Genomic DNA, 19,851 nt, shown 5'->3' with positions numbered 1-19,851 from the left:
CTGTGAAATACCGTGAAATAATACAATTGTACTGGATACATTTATACTTCTTAGATTTCCACCTTTAGAGTTTTGTATCCGTTTATTTTTAAGTAAATCAACAAAACCTTATTTTGAAAGCCTGAAGTTTACTTAACCCGGATGTATTTAATGTTAGCCGGTGAGCTAGTTAGTGGCGCTTGTTTGGCATGTACGCACACAGCAGTAGGTGACCAGCGGGCGATAAACTGTCTTAAACTTTGTGAACTAAACGTTCTGCATTATTATTCAGACTCGGTGCTTATATATTAATCATATAATTGGTGTTGTGTATTGTAAAACGACACAAAATATACAATTGTACGGGAAAGTGGAGAGATGCTACTTTTCATGTACTGTTTATAGCACATTAATCAAGATGTCCGAACAAACCGCAGCAACGCCGTCGCTTCATTTCGGTCAGGTGGTGATTGGACCGCCAGGTTCGGGTAAAACGACTTACTGCCGGGCCATGCAGGAGTTCCTCACACGGCTAGGACGCAACGTAGTGGTGGTGAACATGGACCCAGCTAATGAAGTACTTCCATACGAGTGCGCTGTGGATATCTCCGAGCTAGTAACTTTGGACGATGTGATGGATGCCTTGAAGCTGGGGCCAAATGGCGGCCTGCTTTACTGCATGGAGTATGTTGAAGCCAACATGGACTGGTTGGAAAACAAGCTGAGGCAGCACCATGACTCCTACTTCTTGTTCGATTGCCCTGGACAGGTGGAGTTGTACACGCACCAGAATTCAGTGAAAAACATGTTCTCATTGTTGGGGAAATTAAATTTTAGGGTAAGTGTGATAAACATTCTCAATCTGAATTTTAAAGTTCACATCAATAGTTACTTTTTTCTTATTTCAGCTCACATCAGTGCACCTTGTGGACTCTCACTACTGTGCTGACCCAGCCAAGTTCATCTCAGTGCTGTGCACCTCATTGTCCACCATGCTGCATGTGGAGCTCCCCCATGTCAACATCCTCTCCAAGATGGACTTGATAGAGCAATATGGAAAACTAGGTAATGTTTGTACGTGACACAATATGTTTTGAGTTTACAAAAAGTACAGCGGAACCTCTGAAGCAGGTGTCGCTAACCAGTCGATCTTTGGGTCTCTATCGGCCGACCGAAATATTAATATGACATCAGTGACACCCCCACCCAGAGAGTAACCAACAGACCCGCCAACAGGCAAGCATTTTAACCCCTGAACACTCCCGCACGCCTCACCTTTCTTCAGTTTTACATCTCGCGGCTCTCGACACCGCGGCCACACCCGCACCCCCTAGCACGGCCACACACGACACCCGCTTGTCTAGCAAAATCAAGGCTGACTGTTGCAACGCATCGGCCATTTTCTAGCATCCAACATCAAACAACTCTTTCCTCAACCACGATCATCACCGCTCGCCTGCGACGGGAAGCTAACGAGAAATATAGGAGTCAGGCGTGGAAATTGCTCCATAGTGCAGATTTTGTGTTGATTTATTGTGCATACAAAAGTTAAAGTTGAAGTGTGTAAAGGCAGTAATATATGATAAAATAAAGCGGCAGCGAAGAAGGACTTCCCCGTTTATCCCCTCTTTATCACACAGGAAAAACCCGCCAGTTTTTTACTATTTCCAGTGCTGACGTAAGACAACCATGTGACTCGCGTCTAGGGTTGTACGTTGGTACCAGGATACTAATCAATTGAAATTGGTACTATACTGCCTTTTGAAAAATTCTGCTACCGTTCTTTCATCCGAATGCCCGCTGTGCGGCGGTGACTGGAGAGCTGAGGCGCATGTTGTTGAGTAGGGCTGCGAATCTTTGGGTGTCCCACGATTCGATTCAATATCGATTTTTGGGGTCACGATTCGATTCACAATCGATTTTTTTCGATTCAACGCGATTCTCGATTCAAAAACGATATTTTCCCGATTCAAAACGATTCTCTATTCATTCAATACATAGGATTTCAGCAGGATCCACCCCAGTCTACTGACATTCAAGCAGAGTAGTAGATTTTTGTAAAAAGCTTTTATAATTGTAAAGGACAATGTTTTATCAACTGATTGCAATAATGTAAATTTGTTTTAACTATTAAATGAACCAAAAATATGACTTATTTTATCTCTGTGAAAATATTGGACACAGTGGGTTGTCAAGCTTATGAGATGCGGTGCAAGTGTAAGCCACTGTGACACTATTGTTATTTTTTTTTTATAAATGTCTAATGATAATGTCAATGAGGGATTTTTAATCACTGCTGTGTTGAAATTGTAACTAATATTGATACTGTTGTTGATAATATTCATTTTTGTTTCACTGCTTTTGGTTTGTTCTGTGTGGTGTTTGTGTCTCCTCTCAATTGCTCTGTTTATTGCAGTTCTGAGTGTTGCTGGGTGTGGTTTTGGAATTGGATTGCATTGTTATGGTATTGCTGTGTATTGTTTTGTTGGATTGATTAATTTAAAAAATAAAAATATTAAAAATGAGAATCGATTCTGAATCGCACAGCGTGAGAATTGCGATTCGAATTCGAATCGATTTTTTCCCATACCCCTATTGTTGAGTGTGTCAAAACGCACAAACAAAGGGCATACAAGCATTAACATCGTGGAGTGGAAGAACGGCAAAATACTGCAAATTTACTGGTTAATAAAGAGGGTGCATGAAGCGCAATATGAAGGTATTTGGGCTTCAAAACTAACAATAAAGGTGACGCTTCAAACAGGGAGGCGCTGCGCTGTAAATTCTGGTTTAAAACGAGCGTCGCCAAATGTGGCGATTAGTATTGCCACCTTTGCTTCAGACAAAGGTAAACATTAAAATAAGTAGGACAAGGAGTTATAAATAGTGACAGGTAATAATGTAGTTGTTACACCTGTCCTTCTGTTCGGCTCCTATGCAGACCGTAGTCGAGGAGCACAGGGCAGACATTACTTCCAGGGCGGATGTTTTCGTCGGGGGTAGCACCCTTCCCTTTACCTGGGTCTGCTAAGCTTCGGTTTGGGGTCAAAATGACGAGGCCGCCGATTCATGACAATCGCTTTTATTATTAGTTTTGCAGGACACAACCGGACCCGTTTATCACTGAACTGCTCTCTCTCGCTCTCTCTACTTGCCCACTCACTGGCGTCACTCATTCAACATAAATAAATGATAAATGGGTTATACTTGTATAGCGCTTTTCTACCTCCAAGGTACTCAAAGCGCTTTGACAGTATTTCCACATTCACCCATTCACACACACATTCACACACTGATGGCGGGAGCTGCCATGCAAGGCGCTAACCAGCACCCATCAGGAGCAAGGGTGAAGTGTCTTGCCCAAGGACACAACGGACGTTGCCAGGATGGTAGAAGGTGGGGATTGAACCCCAGTAACCAGCAACCCTCCGATTGCTGGCACGGCCACTCTAACAACTTCGCCACGCCAATGATGACATTCCCACAAACACACATACTCTCATGAGTTAACCAGCTCTTCTGTTGTTCACATGTACAGTACATACGTAGACGCACACACAGCTGCTTGGCTTGATGCCAAATATTAGTGGAGTTAAGACCGCCCTGTCATAGCGTCAACTAATGCAAGTGAAATGACTGAATATTGTAACAAATTGCTACAATTTGTGTTTTATCTGTAACAAATGTGGGTTTTATCTGCTACATGGCATTTATCCATAATTTAGTTTTTAGTACTTACTAAAATTGTATTTTTCTTAAAGCAAAGACCAGGAGTGGCAACCATAAATGTTTAGTTCTATTCTAGCCTAATCCTTGATTATGGCAGACTATATGCAATATGAAAAATTATAAATTGTTCTTTGAGTGCAACAAGAAACGACCAATGTGTTTAATGCCTTTTAATTTATAGTTTAACCTTGTACAATTGTTCTTTAAGTGCAATAAGAAACATATGTTTTATGTATTCTAAGATTTTCTGTTAAAGTAAAGCCAATATACATTTTTCGTAGTTCCCTTTATTTTGAAAAGTATTGATATACATTTTGGTACTTGTACCTGTACCAAATTATTGATATCGGGAAATCCTACTCGTGTCCCATATGTAACCATAGGATTAACAAATATACTACAGTACTAAGACTATAGTGGCCATAAACAGGGGCCATCTGTGGCCCATGGATCCTTTGTCATTGACCCTAGGCACATTACAAACCACAAAACAAAACCACCAGCAAAACTGGAAAAGCAGCAAGAAGCACAATGAAGAAAAAGCCAAAATGTTATTTGTTTTGCTTCATGGCTGAGACCAGGGATCTTGGGCCCGAAAGGTTTGATGACCACTGCTCTAAAGACATACATAGTAAATATAAATAATCTCCCTGTGTCAAACTATCAGCATCATACAGCCTTTGTTAACGTGCAAGACATTTCGGTCATGTTTTTGTTGTTGTTTTTTTTTTTAAATTAAATGAATATCATCCACTTCTTCTTTTCAGCACTGTCCTTCACACTCACCATCTTCCTTCCCATACTTGGAAAATCAGGGTTATGTCCATCTCTAGCTATAAGCTAGTGCTAGTGAGTAAGACTAGATGTTTTACTTTAACTCTTACAGGGTTCACTGAGACATTTGCGCCACCTAATGGCGGGGATGCTTGTAACTCAAATATTTATTTGCAACTTACAGCATAACAATTAGCTGAGAGACAGCGCTCATCTCCGGTAGCTTAAACACACAGGATGCACAGACAGAGCATTGCCAGTCGCTACTGAAAAGCAAAAGTAACAAAAATTTTAACATATTTTATTACAAAGCCAAATGTTCCGGTGGGATAATATTTCCGATTCAAACCGAATGATCAACATAAGCCTATCAACATGGATAAACGAGCAAGTATGCTGAATATGTTAGCAAGTGATTGCAACAAAAAATACAAGAAAACAAAACACCTGACCGAGTTTTTCCCAACTGGTGAAAACTGCATTTCAAAATGTTCAATGTTTACTGAAGTGAAATTTAAGAGTCCATTTTATTTTTATTGTTTGTTTACTTATTTAAGATAATTAAAAGTTATTGACCTCCTGACTACGATAGTAAAAAAACTAATGAGAAGTAAAACATTATTGTACTTGGAAAGAATACTTGCATTATTATTATGTACTATAATTACAAATTACATTAGTGTTTAATTTAGTCTTAAAATAATGCTGACAATTATTTTGATAACAATGTTTTACACTGTTAATTGTCCAATAGGTGTGAAATGAAATGAACCACTAATACCTGTAAAACATTAAAACAATGTACCCCAAACCTTATTTCGTCACCTATTAAGTCTGGTCCTTCTTTTTGGAGTTGGTGAAAGCCAAATCAAAAAGCAAAACAAAGTTAATCTTGTCAAAGCTTGTTGAACTGAGTTCTTGTGAGCTTTGCTGATGAGGTCTTGCGTGATATGCTTTCAATGTTGTGGGACTTTCCAGGCATGTTTTTGAAAGAGAATGGTAGAATTCAGGAGTGTTCAACTTTCCACAATGCCCTGTTTCCTCTAAATTCAGTTTATTGTAGTAATAATGGTTATTTTATTATGTACCCTTGAACAGCCTTCAACCTCGACTTCTACACTGAAGTCATGGACCTGAAATATCTCTTGGACCACTTGGCAGCGGATCCATTCTTTAAGAAATTTCGCCATCTTAACGAAAAGCTGGCAGAAGTCATAGAAGATTACAGCCTGGTCTCATTTGTATCTCTCAATGTTCAGGTATCCCTCTGTTTTTTGTTATACATTGTTAAACATGTAGTGTTTTTGTTGTATATGTTGTATTCGGACATGTGACTTTTGAACGGAAGTAAACAAAGTGATGGGGCAACATGGCTACTTTGCAGCAAACAGAGTGCACCCTATCTGAGGATGTAAGAGGCCTAGCTCTTACCACTAAGCAGATACAAGCCAAAAATGCAAACTATGCAATGGAATATATCACTATACTTTATCAAAAAAGATTTGTCGAGTGATCTCAAGTATTAACCATCGGTCGCGTTCCCAGACATGTCAAACCATCTAATGCTCAAGACGTCATTCTACACGACAAAAGAGATACAAATTTGGAAAAGCATGGAGGTCTACAACATTTTTGTGTGTGGCTGGGTCAAGGAAATGCATTGTCTTTGCTTGGGTAAGGTTGCAATTCATGATTTAACTTCGCGTCTACAGCAATGTTTTTTGGTTGTCTTTGTTATGCGCGTCGTTTTTGAGTACTTATTTTTTCTTATCTTTATCAAAACATAACTAGATCTCAGCAGCAAGGTGGCACAGGGGTTAGTGCGTGTGCCTAACATTTAGGAGGTCCTGGGTTCGTCTTTCTGTGTGGAGTTTGCATGTTTTCCCCGTGACTGCGTGGGTTCCCTCCAAGGTACTCCGGCTTCCTCCCACCTCTAAAGACATGCACCTGGGGATAACACTAAATTGGCCCTAGTGTGTGAATGTTTGTTTGTGTATCTGTGTTTGCCCTGTGATGAGGTGGCGATTTGTCCAAGGTGTACCCTGCCTTCCGCCCGAATGCAGCTAGGATAGGTTTCAGAACCACTGTGACTCCGAGAGGGACAAGCGGTAGAAAATGGATGGATGGACCTAAATCTCAACATTGAGTACCGTATGTGCTGAAAGCTTCATTTATGATTGCTGCCTTTTGGTAAAAGCTTAACTTTTTTAGGTTTTGCTCACATTTGCTTTCTTTTATTTAGACTACAGTTGATGCTTTACGAACCACTAATAGCAAAAATGTGTTTTAAGGAAATTAAATATCATCAAGATATTACTTCAGTGGGAAATACTAAATGTTAGAAGTATATCACGCAAACATTTAACAAAGTGTTAGCTGCAAACTCGTGCATTCTTCGACTACGCCTTTTTGGACTGGAGTGCGTGCCTCTTATCGTCTTTCGTAAAATCTTGACATCTTTCGCCCTTCTTGATTACCTCTCAAGGAACTCTGTAGAAACGTTTATCCTTTTTGCGATTTGAATGGTTTCAACAGCCTAAAACAATGCAAGCATAGGGCATTTTTCTTCGAGAAAGGCTAAGTACCGCAGAGAACACTTAGACAACAGACGCACGCTGGCCCACCACTTTTGAGTCTCACATAGTTAATGAGTCGGATGTGACATCAAGTAAATACAAACTTTTTTATTCATATATTTACAGTGTACCACATAAAGCACAGATCATGCAATCTTTTTTTTTACAGAAACATAAATGTAATTTTTGAGTTATTCCACAAGAAAACATACTTTTGAATAAAAAGATTAGTGACAAGTTATTGTTTTTTTACGGGGGAATTAATAGCAATTTGCATGGCAGTTAAATGGACATAGGAATATATGAAATAGTTCCAAAAATATTTACAATAAATAAATATGGATGGTGTGGTAGATCTGTGGTAAAGTCAATAAAAATGGCAGGATAATTAATGGAATAAAAATAAATAAATAGTAAGCAGTATTACAAAGTCCAGAGGAATGTAGGAATAATAAAAGAAGGCAATAGACCTAGGAAAGAGGGAAGATATCGTTCTGAGAATGAGGTTATGACATACATATCTAAATAATGTAGCTCATAGAAATTAATAGGGAAACCTAACACAGAGTTGTGTGATTATTGTAATTAAATAGAAAATGTATAGTATGTATTAATAATAGAGGTGGAAATCTTTGAGCACCTGTCAATTCGATTAAGATTCAGGAGCTACGATTTAATAAAAAATTGATTATTGATTAATCTTTAATTTATGTATATTAATTCAGTTTTACATTTATTTTCGTCTCACTAAATAAACATTTATCACTTGCAACTTTTAAAGACAGTGCATTTGTAATAAACAGTTGAATTATTTCCCATTACGTTTTTATTAAATTCATTGGAATGTGTGCAAAATTGGAAAATAAGTAACCTGTCTGATCTCTCGGTGAGGTGACTCGCTGCTGTCAGCCAAATTTTAGAACTGTCTGCATTACATTGTATGCAATAAATAATCGCCCATGTGCGAATTGCGATGCACCTAAAAATCGATTATTTCTCCCACCTCTTATCTAATATATTTCATATACTGAATACTGGAAATATAATAGATAGGGAAATAATGAAAAAGAAGTTAGTGAAAAAGAAGGTTTGTATAGCAGTGGAGGATATTTTAAGATTGCATTTGGAACATGTAGTGTACAAAGCAATACATACAGTTTTATAAAGGCAGGGTTGAATAAAATTATTTAGAGTAGAGTACTATCTTGATTCACACTCCATTTCAGAAGGTGACGGTAATGCACACCACAGAGTTGCTTGCCACCTACCATTAAAAGAAGAAGAAGAAGAAGGCTTGGCGTTTCAAACTCTTTCACATACAACAGCGCCAACATTTAAAACCCACTCAACATTCTCCTGCTTGCTAAAAGAAGGTAACTAATCAATTTTGTTCACTGTTTCTCCTTGAGTTTCCCAGTTAGTATGTATTGTTTTTTACGCAGCTATAAGTCTATAATTGTCCTGTATTTGTTGCAAAGCTGTGTAACATTTATTTGCCTCTTCTCTTTGCCAGTTCACACTTGAAAAAGAGACTGTTGGTTTTAATATTTGTGTGTGTATGTGTGTCAGTTACAGACTTGTAAATATAAAATTAGACCCGCCTAAAGCAGCATTTCTTAAAGATTTAATTTCAAGGTATGTCCTTAACTCTCACAGTGCACAAATGGAACCAAATGGACCCAACACTGTCAGCGTTACAGACCTTGTAAGGGTCAATTTAGACTGCCCTAAAGGAACCCACATCGTCCCTGGAATTCACTGAGAACCACTGTAAAACAGTATTCAAAGAGTGGCTGCAGTGCAGGGGGAGCTGCTCGAGGTGAGAACATCAATCTTAGGTATGAATCAATGTTAAAATGGGCCAAATCAATGTTAAAGGCCAACATTTTTTAGAACGCATCATGACCTTTAAATCGCACTCTAGTCATTTTCTGAAACTTAGTGTTTGGGTGACAAAGGAACAGGCCAAAAATGGCCTTTTGGCCACACTTTGGAAACCCATGCATTAGGAGCTCGGTAAGCTGAAGTCACATGAGATTTGCTGAGGTCTCATGCGATATAAAACATGATGGCTGTTCAACCGGTTTGATTTTTGAACAACGAGCTACTATTTCTGTTTCACTGTAATTGCGTTCATGTTTTACTTAATGACGGGGCACATACATGGCTGCTTGTTACATTGGCTACCTATGTTCTTAAGCTCTACCGCTTTAAAAGTCCAAAACCGAACACTATTTTTGGCTTTTTTGTGAGACTGACAAGGTTTTTGGATGCTATTGGCATTCTGAGCTATTGTAACTGTGGTGACGTGCACAGTTCCAGTTCTACTCATAATCTGTCAGTCAGTAGTATCCTTCCCTCCCACTGGCCGTTGGACTTCCAAAAGCTGAGAGCATTCTGTGCCTCTGTAGGACAAAGACAGCATGATGCAGGTGTTGCGGGCAGTGGACAAGGCCAACGGCTACTGCTTTGGAGACCTGGAGGAGAGGAATCTTCAGACGATGATGTCAGCTGCCGTGGGGGCAGACTTCCAGTTCGACTCGTATCCTTTTTCTAGCAGCTCTGGTGACTCAACTATGACTCATGTCGTTTAACCCCCACAATTTACGGCACCGAGCTGAAAAAGAAGACTGCTTTTCTTATTTCAGCCTAATGGCAGCTGTAATCTCAATGAAATAAACACTTAAAACTTTTAATGTCAGCCTTAACGAGCTGACTCCCAGCACTCTCGGAGTTCAAGAGCGCTACGTTGAAACGGGTGAAACGACAGTGGAGGACGAAATGATGGAGCTTTTGAATGGCTGACTGCTGAATGCCAACACAAAGCTGGTCCTTCTCTCAATATGACCTGGACGTCTATATTGAAATAATAGACACAAGAAGTTTGCAACTAAATGACGCCACATGTTTTCTTATTCTGGATGTTAAGCCCTGTGGTTTGCTTTTTAAAATGAATTCATGTTCACTTAACAGCTAGAGTAGACTTCAATGACCTAAAACATTTGGCAATGACACATACCGGCCCCCGTTGTCAGGTCAAAAGTTAGGAGATGAACAATTTTTGCAGCAAACTACTAAAAACAATAGAGTACTGCTGTTGTAAAGAGGAACCTGGACTACAACAAACATATTGAGAGAGCTTTGCAATGACATTTTAACCCTGCCAGCAAACATTGAACAGGGGTCCAAACTTGTGATTTCTCAAGAGACCCCTTTCAAGTACTTCCCTTTTTGACAGTTACTTTTTTTTCGCAATGTGATTTTATATGGTTTATAGTTCAAGTTTATTTTGAACATTCATTAAGTTACAACATGACACATCGCCATTGCCAGCTTCTCTTTTCAACATGGTTGAAAATGAGTAGGAAGAACCAGCATAGCAATCACTAACAGATTTATTCAATTTTGTTCTCAATTTCAACACAATTTACTCCATAAATAATACAATTCTAAAATAAATACAAGTAAGTTACAATTAACATAGTGAGACGAATAAGATCTCATTTTCAATCAATTCAAAATTTTTCATTATTCTTATGTGTACTTTGTAAACACCTAAGTTTGAACAGTTTCTTAAAGTAAATCATATTAGTACGTTGTTTGACTTATTAGTTTAATAAATTCCATAATTTGTTGTACATTCTTGGGTAGCAGGTTATATATTTTTGTACATAATTATAGAAGTTTGCAAATTCATTTTAATATTTTGGATTTAATAAAGGATTTGAGGATGTATAATTCTGACTGACCTTTTTTGTAACCGTTGGGGAATGAAGCTGTTTTTTTTTCTTTTCTTTCTTTCAGTTATTTCCCCATCTTGCTACACAATAACTCAGATATGGTAACGCTCTCGAGCAGTATAGAATATGGAGAGATTTTTTTGTCGAGTACATATTGTGCTTTATTCATTATTAATGTATTTCTTGCCACCCTATGTTGTATATTTTATATGATTACCAGTTAATTTTATCATCAGTTATTACACCCCAAAATTTGATTTATTTTACTCTTTCAATGTCTACTCCGTCTATTTGTATGTTTGACTTTCTCTTCTACTGTTGCCAAATAGCATTATTTTAGTTTGACTGAGATTTAGCAAACATCTGTTTTTGTCAAACCATCTCTTTAATATATTAATGTCTTCTTTTATTTGTATGAGCTTCTGTGTGTTCTCTCCTGAACAAAACGTGTTTTGTCTGCAAATCATACTAACTTTAAGTCCTTTGTAACTTTGCAAATGTCATTTATATAGAGATTGAACAGTTTTGGTCCCTGTATTGATCCCTGGGGTACACCACAGGATATATTTAACGCTGTAGACGTGTGTTTGCCTAGCTTCACGCATTGTTTTCTGTTAGTTAGATACAGTGCATCTGGAAACAAAAAAATCACATATTACATAATTATTCACAGCCTTTGCTCAATACTTTGTTGATCCACATTTGACAGCAATTACATGCTCAAGTCTTTTTGAATACGATGCCACAAGCTTGGCACACCTACCATCCAGAAAGTATTCACAGCGCTTCACTTTTTCCACATTTTGTTACAGCCTTATTCCAAAATGGAATAAATACAAATTTTTCTTCTAAATTCTGCCGACAATGTCCCATAATGACCAAGTAAAAATGTTGTTTTTTTAAACTTAGCAAATAGAAAAAAACGAAAAAATCACATACATAAATATTCGTAGCCTTTGGTCAATACTTTGTTGATGCACCTTTGGCAGCAATTATGGCCTCAAATCTTTTTGAATACGATGCCCCAACCTTGGCACACCTATCTTTGGGCAGTTGCGCCCATTCCTCTTTGCAGCACCTCTCAATCTCCATCAGGTTTGATGAGAAGCTTTTGTATTCATCCAGGATGTCTCTGTACATTGATGCATTTATATTTCCCTCTATCCTGTCAAGTCTCCCAGTTCCTGCCGCTAAAAACATCCCCACAGCCTGGTGCTGCCACCACCATGCTACACTGTGATGCCTGGAATTCATGCCAAAGACTTTTGTTTCTCATGGTCTGTCAGTATTTCAGGTACATGTTTACAAACTTTTACAAAAGAGTGGCTTCCGTCTGGCCACTCTACCTACCATACAGGCCTAATGGGTGGATTGCTGCAGAGGTTGTTGTCCTTCTGGAAGGTTCTCCTCTGTCCACAGAGGAATGCTGTAGCTCTGACAGTGACAATCGGGTTCTTAGTCACCCCCCTGACTAGACTAAGAAGAATGCAGCAATGTATAGAGACATCCTGGATGAAAGCCAACATTTCCCATCCAAACTGATGGAGCTTGAGAGGTGCTGCAAAGAGGAATGCGTGAAACTGCCCAAAGATAGGTGTGTCAAGCATGTGGCTTTGTATTCAAAAAGACTTGAGGCTGTACTTTCTGCCAGAGGTGCATCAACAAAGTATTGAGCAAAGACTGTGAATACTTATGTACTTGTGTTTTTTTTTTTAGATTTAATACATTTGCAAACATTTTAAAAATAACTTTTCACATTGTCATTATTGGGTATTTTGTGTAGAATTTTGAGGCCAAAAATGTATTCCATTTTGGAATAAGGCTGTAACAAAATGTGGAGAAAGTTAAGCGCTGGTAATAATTTCCGGATGCACTGTATCTTTGGACAGTTTTGCCCATTCCTTTTTACACATTCCTTTTTGCAGCACCTCTCAAGCTTCATCAGGTTGGATGGGAAGCGTTGGTTTGCATCCAGGATGTCTCTGTACATTGCTGCCTTGTCGCTCCTTGCCCAGTTCAAGACCAGCCCTCTGATGCCATACTGTTTTAATTTATTAACATATTATGGTTAATTGTGTCAAAACCTTTAGTTAGATATAACTAAGGTGTTGCTGTAGCTTGTTTACTTCAGATGCAGTCAGTCATTTGTTCAACTTCAGTTATACTAGTGGTGTTCCTCAAGGTTCCATTTTATGTCCTCTCCTTTTCATTATTTATTATGGTGGTGTGCGAGTTCAGTAAAAAGAGAGACATTTTTTCAGAAGACTCTTAAAAACACTAGAGTGCTGTCATAGAGATGATATTTGACTATATTTTTGCATAAATTCCTTAAAAATAACCCAAATAAAGTGCTACTATAACTGACCAAATAAATAGACCAAAATCAATTGTCTTCTGTAGAGGACAATGGCTCTCTGGCATATACACTCTAAAACTAATCGTGAAAGGAGAAATCTAGCCCCCACGGTCGTCAGCATTCTGGATGTGTGGCCACAAACAATTTAAAGGGGGACTGCACGTATTTTGGAATTTTGCCTATTTACAATCATGAGGGACAAGAAGACAAACGTTTTTTTTGTGCTTTCTAACATAAAAATTGGCTTGTTCTCGGTGGCTAGCAATGCAGCTAGACTTGGACTTAGACAAACTAATTATTCACAAGGGAAATTGTTTCACACAGTAGCTCAGTTACAAAGGATGGAAAGGATAATGCACACAAGGGCACAAAAAGAGAGCGAAAACAAAAGCTATTAAGTAGACTAAAAATGTACCATAGTAGCAATATAAGATATAACATGTAATATTTACATACTATATATACAGTATATAATATATAGTGATATATTATATTTTAATATAATATATATGAAATATATAACAAATCCAAATTACCATGTACAATATTACAGTATATGTAACAGCTGCAGCATAAAATAAAGAGTAGATCCAGCAGAAAATATACATTATAAACAAAGAGAGGTAGCTAACATAGAAGCGGTCAGGTAATAGACAGATATCATCTATTGCTGTATGGTGAGTGATTATATAGTTGGATGGAGTGCGGAATGAAGGAGTTGTTGAATCAAACACTGTGGGAATGAAGCTGAAGGAGCCTGTTGGAGTATGAGCTCCGCTGTCCCTCAATTGTCTGGTGGAGTGGGTGGGCAGGATTGTCCATGATGGCGAGCAATTTGTCCAGTGTCCTGTCTCTCACTGACACAAACGCCTCCAACTGCGTGCCAATTGTTTGCCCGGCTTTCCGGATCAGTTTGTCAATCCGGTTTAAGTCCCTTTTGCTGGTGCGGCTCCCCCAACAAACCACTGCAAAGTACAGGGCACTGGCCACAACAGACTGATAAAAGATCTCTGACAGCTTGCTGCACACATTAAAAGACCTAAGCTTCCTCAGTAGAAAGAGTCTGCTCATGCCTTATAAACAGCTTTGCTGTTGTCCTTCCAGTCCAGTCTGCTGTTCAAGTGGACTCCCAGGTACTTGTACTGATGGGAGCAATCAATTTTACCTGTAAATTACTTTAAAAATGCATTCAAAAACCGTCAACAAAACTTCATTTACGTTCCGTAACCCATATAATAACCAAACTGGAGCGACATTATTGTAAGAGCGAACACTGAGGAACTTGTTTTCTATCGTAGTAACACATCGCCACGCTACGGTATTAGCCGTAAAAGCTAACTACGGCAAGATGTAAACTAGCTTTTACGACAACGCGAAACACGTTTGAGTTTGTGACGCTCAACACTGCGATACGACACCAATTTGTACTGACTGAAAAACATGAACATACATATTACAGTAGTTGTAAAGTATTACCCCACATTTCATCTTTTGTTTGTACACAGCTGAGCTAGCCAGACAGCGTATATACAGTAGTTGTACTAACACGCATGGCGTGCTGCTTGTATCATGATCAATATTAAAGTGACTCACTCGATGGACAGTTGTTCGTCTGGTCCAGCTGAGCGGGGACATTTCCTGTTGATATTGGGTAAGCACTCCATTTATGTTGAAATAACTTGACTCCAAGTTCCATATTTACAGCGTCAAAATCTTCCGGCTTCTGTCTTCTCCAACGTCTCACGCTTCCTTCGTGCTCGCTTCCATAAGCAGCAGTATATTTAGCTTCAAAAGTATAAGGTTGTAAATCTTCATTTGTCTAAAAAAATAGCTGTATGTTACCAAGTCTGCCATGATTAGGAAACACACTCGTGTTTGATTCTGGAAGTAGGAACAAACATTTGCTGCCAGAAGTCAGATGTGCGCTGCTATGGAAACAGAAATCAATGCGCGGAAGAAATCAGTCCCGGAAATTATTAAAATGATCCAAATGCGCTAAATATTGAACATATTAAGTTAAAGTACCACTGATAGTCACACAGACACTAGGTGTAGTGAAATTAACCTCTGCATTTGACCCATCCCCTTGTTCCACCCCCTGAGAGGTGAGGGGAGCAGTGAGCAGCAGCGGTGGCCACGCCTGGGCATCATTTTGTTGATTTAACCCCCAATTCCAACCCTTGATGCTGAGTGCCAAGTGGGGAGATAATGGGTCCCATTTTTATAGTCTTTGATATGACTCGGCCGGGGTTTGAACTCACAACCTACCGATCTCAGGGCGGACACTCTAACCATTGCATATTGATATGAACGTGTCTGTTACTACATTATATATAGACTTGTAGTGTGTATATAAAACGTTACTGTACGGTTGTTGTGAACGATAGGCAACATTCCAAAAAAGTGCAGTTCCTCTTTAGTTGAATATTCCTACCCTAAAATGAGACGACTCTCCTTCAGGAGTTGCATGTTTACTTTCCTCCAGTAGATGGCAGCAGACGTTGCTCACAAATCCTCCAGGCGGATCTGCAAAAAAACTCTGCTCCAGCTTTTCTCTGCAGCCCGAGCAGAAAAATTAAGTCAGGCGGGGAGAGGAAGCCACATTAAATCTGTGTTTCTGCACAACTGGCCCTGTGTCTGGTCTTTGGGATTGAAAACCCTGTCTCTTTATTTTTTTCTCTGTTCAACTCCGCTTCTACTTGGAAATCACCACTTGTATCTTATTATTAGGTGTTAAATGTACGCATATATGGCTTTAAAAATAAATGCACCTTTTTTCCCCTCAGTGTGGTCAGGCTAAAATAATTCGTCAAATGACATCACTACTGTGTGTGTGTGTGCGTGTGTGTGTGTGTGTGTGTGTGTGTGCGTGCGTTTCACATGGGCCCCGTGCATTGAGGGGGGCGTGTCAGGCTGATAAGTTGTGTTCCGATGTTTGCACATGTGACCAACTATGCTTTCTCATTAGTACTTCCTGCCTTTTCCCCCCTCAAGCCCCCTGGAGGATGATGAGTCTGAGTTTGCGTGTGTGAGAGAGGGAGGAAACAGTGACAAACTGAAAGATAGTGGCTTGTATTTATTATTTGGAATCAACACAGTTTCTGTATTTCACCAGTATTTTGCACACAAGCACCCGTGCTGCCTTCTGCGCACGCACCCTCGGTGCGTTTTAATGGGCGCCAATTGTTGGGAGAATGTTGGTCCATGCTTGCACTAACACTCTTCTCCAATCCGTCACTCGCTGGCTAGATAAGGTCTGGCTGTTGGCTTCAATGTTATTGGGGCGAGAGGGAGCGAGAGAGAGGGAGCTGCGGCCCGCACCCATCCCCCACACCCTGCACAGGCGCCGAGAAACCGAGAGGGGAGGGGGCATGCAAAAGAGAGGGAATGTGCATTGCTTGTCTCTATTGCTGCAAGGCTAGGCCAGGGTGGAAAAACAGCATTTATGTTGGTTTCAGTTGAAAATAACCTGTAAGGAAGCTTACATAAAATAAACTTTTTGAGTGTTTTTTGTGATTTAGCAGACGTGGAGGATAATTGAAATATTATGTATAGGAAAAAAACGCCAATTGGGAAAAAAAGACAATGCCGACGTTGGCGTTCCAGTCCGGGTTTTGCAGGCCTCCGTGCGGCTCAGTAAAATGGCTGTATCTAACCAAGCCTCGTGTTGCTTGGGTTCGCTCCCTGCCTCTACCCTGGCTTACTAACAACTCCCACAACAATTTCTCCTTGTCCACGCATTGTATGGAGCCTCCATCAGCTCTTTAACCCCAATTCACGGAACCGGAACCGACGGGGTGGCAGCCGGATTCTGTCCGGTTCGCGGGGCGGGGATGATTCGGCACCGGGATAAATGGTTGTAAACAATTATTCCCCCTTCGATGCTAGCTTGTAATTGTGACTGACTCGCCGAGGAGAGGGAGAGAGGTGGGGTGGGGGGGGTGTAAATATCATGGCCGCTCAGGTCGCTAGCGCCGCCACTCTCAACACAAGCCCGCCTTCCGAGCTCAAAAAAGCGGATCGAGAACCCAAAGAGGATTCGGGACCGGGGGAGAAGCAGTCGGAGAAAAAGCAGCCCGGCTTGGACGGCGAATCGCCGGGACGAGGGGATCTGCAGGACGGCACCGACGGTGGAAATGCAGGAGGAGGAGGGGAACCTGAGATGAAGAACGGGAATGGGAACCCGCCCAGGGCTAACAATAATAGCCAGAATGACAGTGTTGGACCAGAGGGAAATAACCACCCGGGCATGGTGCATCACCACAACCCCGCTTTTCCTCCCCCGTCGTACGGATACAGTCAGCACTACAGTCGGGCCCCTTTTCATCAACATGGCGGACAACAAAGCCCTGGCATGGCCGCTGCTCAGCAGAGCAACATTATGGACTCTTACCAAGCGAATTCCAACGAGCACGGCTTTTCTAACCACCAGTTTAACAATTACAGCCCGTTCCCGAACAGGACGCCGTACCCGGGCCAGGCCTACGCTATGAACTCCCCTCGTAGTACTCAGGCGCCGCCAGCCGGGGGGCAGCCAGCTAAGCAGCAAGCACCAGCGGGAGGACCCGCAGCCATGGCCGGATCTTACAATAACCAGAGATATAACATCGGGAACCCCCAGCCAACGTCGACGCCGACCCTCAATAAACTGCTGACGTCTCCTAGCTCCACACGGGCGTATACAAACTACCCGTCTAGCGACTACGGCAGCCAGGAGGGTGCTAGCAAGGCAGCAGCAGACATGGGCGCTAGCGGCCAGTATGGAGGCAGCAATCCGGCTTGGCAACAAAGAAGCCATCACTCGTCGCCTATGAGCCCTGGAAGCACTGGACAGCCACTAGCTAGAACACAGGTAAAAAAAAAAAATCACATTTAAACCCTAACGTGATGCGTTTCCCCCCAACGGCTCCTTCCCTCCTCCTAACTAGTTCACAACGTAGTAGGCCAGCCATTGTCTCATACACTACTTCGCTAAGACTCTAAAATGGCTGCCTCCCGTGTGTGTTTTCACTCATAGCAGCCAGAAAAACACTCGTTTTCAGCTCGTTTTTTGAAGCTATAGGCGGACACAAGAGCGAGGTTTTGATGTCGATGCGAAGACGAAGCTGCGAAGGCCCGACTTTGTGAACAAGCCAGAATCCACACCGAGGGACAACGGTTCGTTTTTAACCCCGCTAGCATTGCTAGCTAAATGTTTCTAACAAGGCGTTAGCGTTTTTCTTTGTTTATATTAGTTGAACACGCTCTGGTGGTTTGTCCTTTCATTTCGGTCAGTAGGTGTACTCTTCATATTTCTTGGCGCAAAGCTATAATTTGCTGGCAATGACGGAAGGAATGCGTTACGCTTCACAATCGACCCCGCTGTTAGATAAGTCGCATCTCTAAAAAAATAATTTAAAAAAAGCCACATCCTCAAATATCCTGCAATATGTCACTAAAATGACGTAATTATTTGCAATGCATACGAACGCTTATGTGAGCTTGGTTTCGAATGCTTGTGGCTGGTAAACGAGATCGGGCCGGTGGCTGCAAGTGCAAGATTGCAGCGTGCAACGGGGATTTGAATTGTGGAGGTAAAAAATCGTGCTGTCAAAGCCAGGAGATAGTTGGTCTTGGGTTGACATGCTAGCTCCGATCTGATTGGCTCCTAGGCCGCAGCTCATGGCCATTTATAATTACATGTGATGCGGAGCAACAGTTGCTGATAAGAGCGGCGTTAACTCATCACAGGGTCACTGGAGGTATTGTAGCTTCGACATGCTTTCTGCAAACACACCGCATCCTATTGCATCTTATGATGCTTTACATTACAATGACCCTCTGCATGGCTTAATGCAGGATCATGCAGCAGCTCCTTTCCTACAGTTAATGTGTAACAGCAAATCAACCATTATGGTAGTTGCGGGCCACAAAGGTATGGCCATATAGACCACCTTTAATTGAGCCCCTGCACATAATTTACACAATGAACACAGATCTCACAAAATGGGTATTAAAAATGGGCAGCAGGTATTATTTTAGTGATCGAGTAATTTATCGTTTGGTTTGTCCGATTAGTGAATTAATTAGATCAAAAATACTTTATAGTCTAATTGTGTATTTTAGGGAAATTGTTGAAATACTAAATATTTTTCTGCATGACGTAATCTTCATACTTATTTTTAAATAGTAAATGCACATCATTAACATTGAAATTTCACTTTTAACATGTGTGCATTAATAGAAAAAAACTCAGCTGTTAGCCGCCACACTGATCACGGCACCCATACACACCACTGCTCTCCATCCATCCAATTTTCTACTGCTTGTCCCTTTCGGGGTCGCGGGGGGTGCTGGAGCTTATGTGCACTGGGTGCTGGAGCTTATGTGCGCTATACTGCTGCGGCTGTGCAAAAACACATTTAAAGTTCTGGGCACTCAATGCGGTTTGGATTTTATACATCTTAAAGGCCTACTGAAATGAATTTTTTTAATTTAAACGGGGATAGCTGATCCATTCTATGTGTCATACTTGATAATTTTGCGATATTGCCATATTTTTGCTGAAAGGATTTAGTAGAGAACATCGACGATAAAGTTCGCGACTTTTGGTCGCTGATAAAAAAGCATTGCCTGTACCGGAAGTAGCGTGACGTCACAAGTTGAAAGGCTCCTCACATTTCCCCATTGTTTACACCAGCAGCTAGAGCGATTCGGA

At 40.7% G+C, this 19,851-nt stretch overlaps 2 protein-coding genes across 9 annotated transcripts in view; both read left to right on the top strand.

Annotated features, from left to right (window-relative positions):
• Positions 1-142: 142 nt before the first annotated feature.
• gpn2 (GPN-loop GTPase 2) lies at positions 143-11,134 on the top strand. The gene is made up of 5 exons (XM_062063337.1): positions 143-817; positions 888-1,044; positions 5,581-5,741; positions 9,470-9,600; positions 9,782-11,134. Exons 1-5 carry the CDS (start codon positions 398-400, stop codon positions 9,861-9,863), a joined length of 951 nt encoding a protein of 316 aa, XP_061919321.1. The 5' UTR covers positions 143-397; the 3' UTR covers positions 9,864-11,134.
• A 5,459-nt stretch (positions 11,135-16,593) lies between these two features.
• arid1aa (AT-rich interaction domain 1Aa) overlaps positions 16,594-19,851 on the top strand; it is a 30,167-nt gene continuing 26,909 nt past the window's right edge. For 6 of the 8 annotated variants that reach the window (XM_062063328.1, XM_062063326.1, XM_062063329.1 and 3 more), the window contains exon 1: positions 16,595-18,006. In XM_062063328.1, the coding sequence (XP_061919312.1) occupies positions 17,107-18,006 (900 nt within the window). In that variant the 5' untranslated portion in view covers positions 16,595-17,106. Of the gene's footprint in view, positions 18,007-19,851 lie in introns of all 8 variants that reach the window. The other 2 variants (XM_062063325.1, XM_062063323.1) reach the window with 2 other exon arrangements.

The sequence above is a fragment of the Entelurus aequoreus genome, linkage group LG11 (genome assembly GCF_033978785.1).
Source record: "Entelurus aequoreus isolate RoL-2023_Sb linkage group LG11, RoL_Eaeq_v1.1, whole genome shotgun sequence".
Lineage (NCBI taxonomy): Eukaryota > Metazoa > Chordata > Actinopteri > Syngnathiformes > Syngnathidae > Entelurus > Entelurus aequoreus.
The sequence above is the reverse complement of the archived record's forward strand: the minus strand, read 5'-3'. Positions and strand labels throughout refer to the sequence as shown.

Coding starts and splice junctions, on each gene's coding strand:
- gpn2 (XM_062063337.1), top strand. CDS start 398: ATGTCCGAACAAACCGCAGCAACGCCGTCGCTTCATTTCGGTCAGGTG. Junction 1,045..5,580: donor AGAGCAATATGGAAAACTAG/GTAATGTTTGTA, acceptor ACCCTTGAACAG/CCTTCAACCTCGACTTCTAC. Junction 9,601..9,781: donor GCAGACTTCCAGTTCGACTC/GTATCCTTTTTC, acceptor GCTGACTCCCAG/CACTCTCGGAGTTCAAGAGC.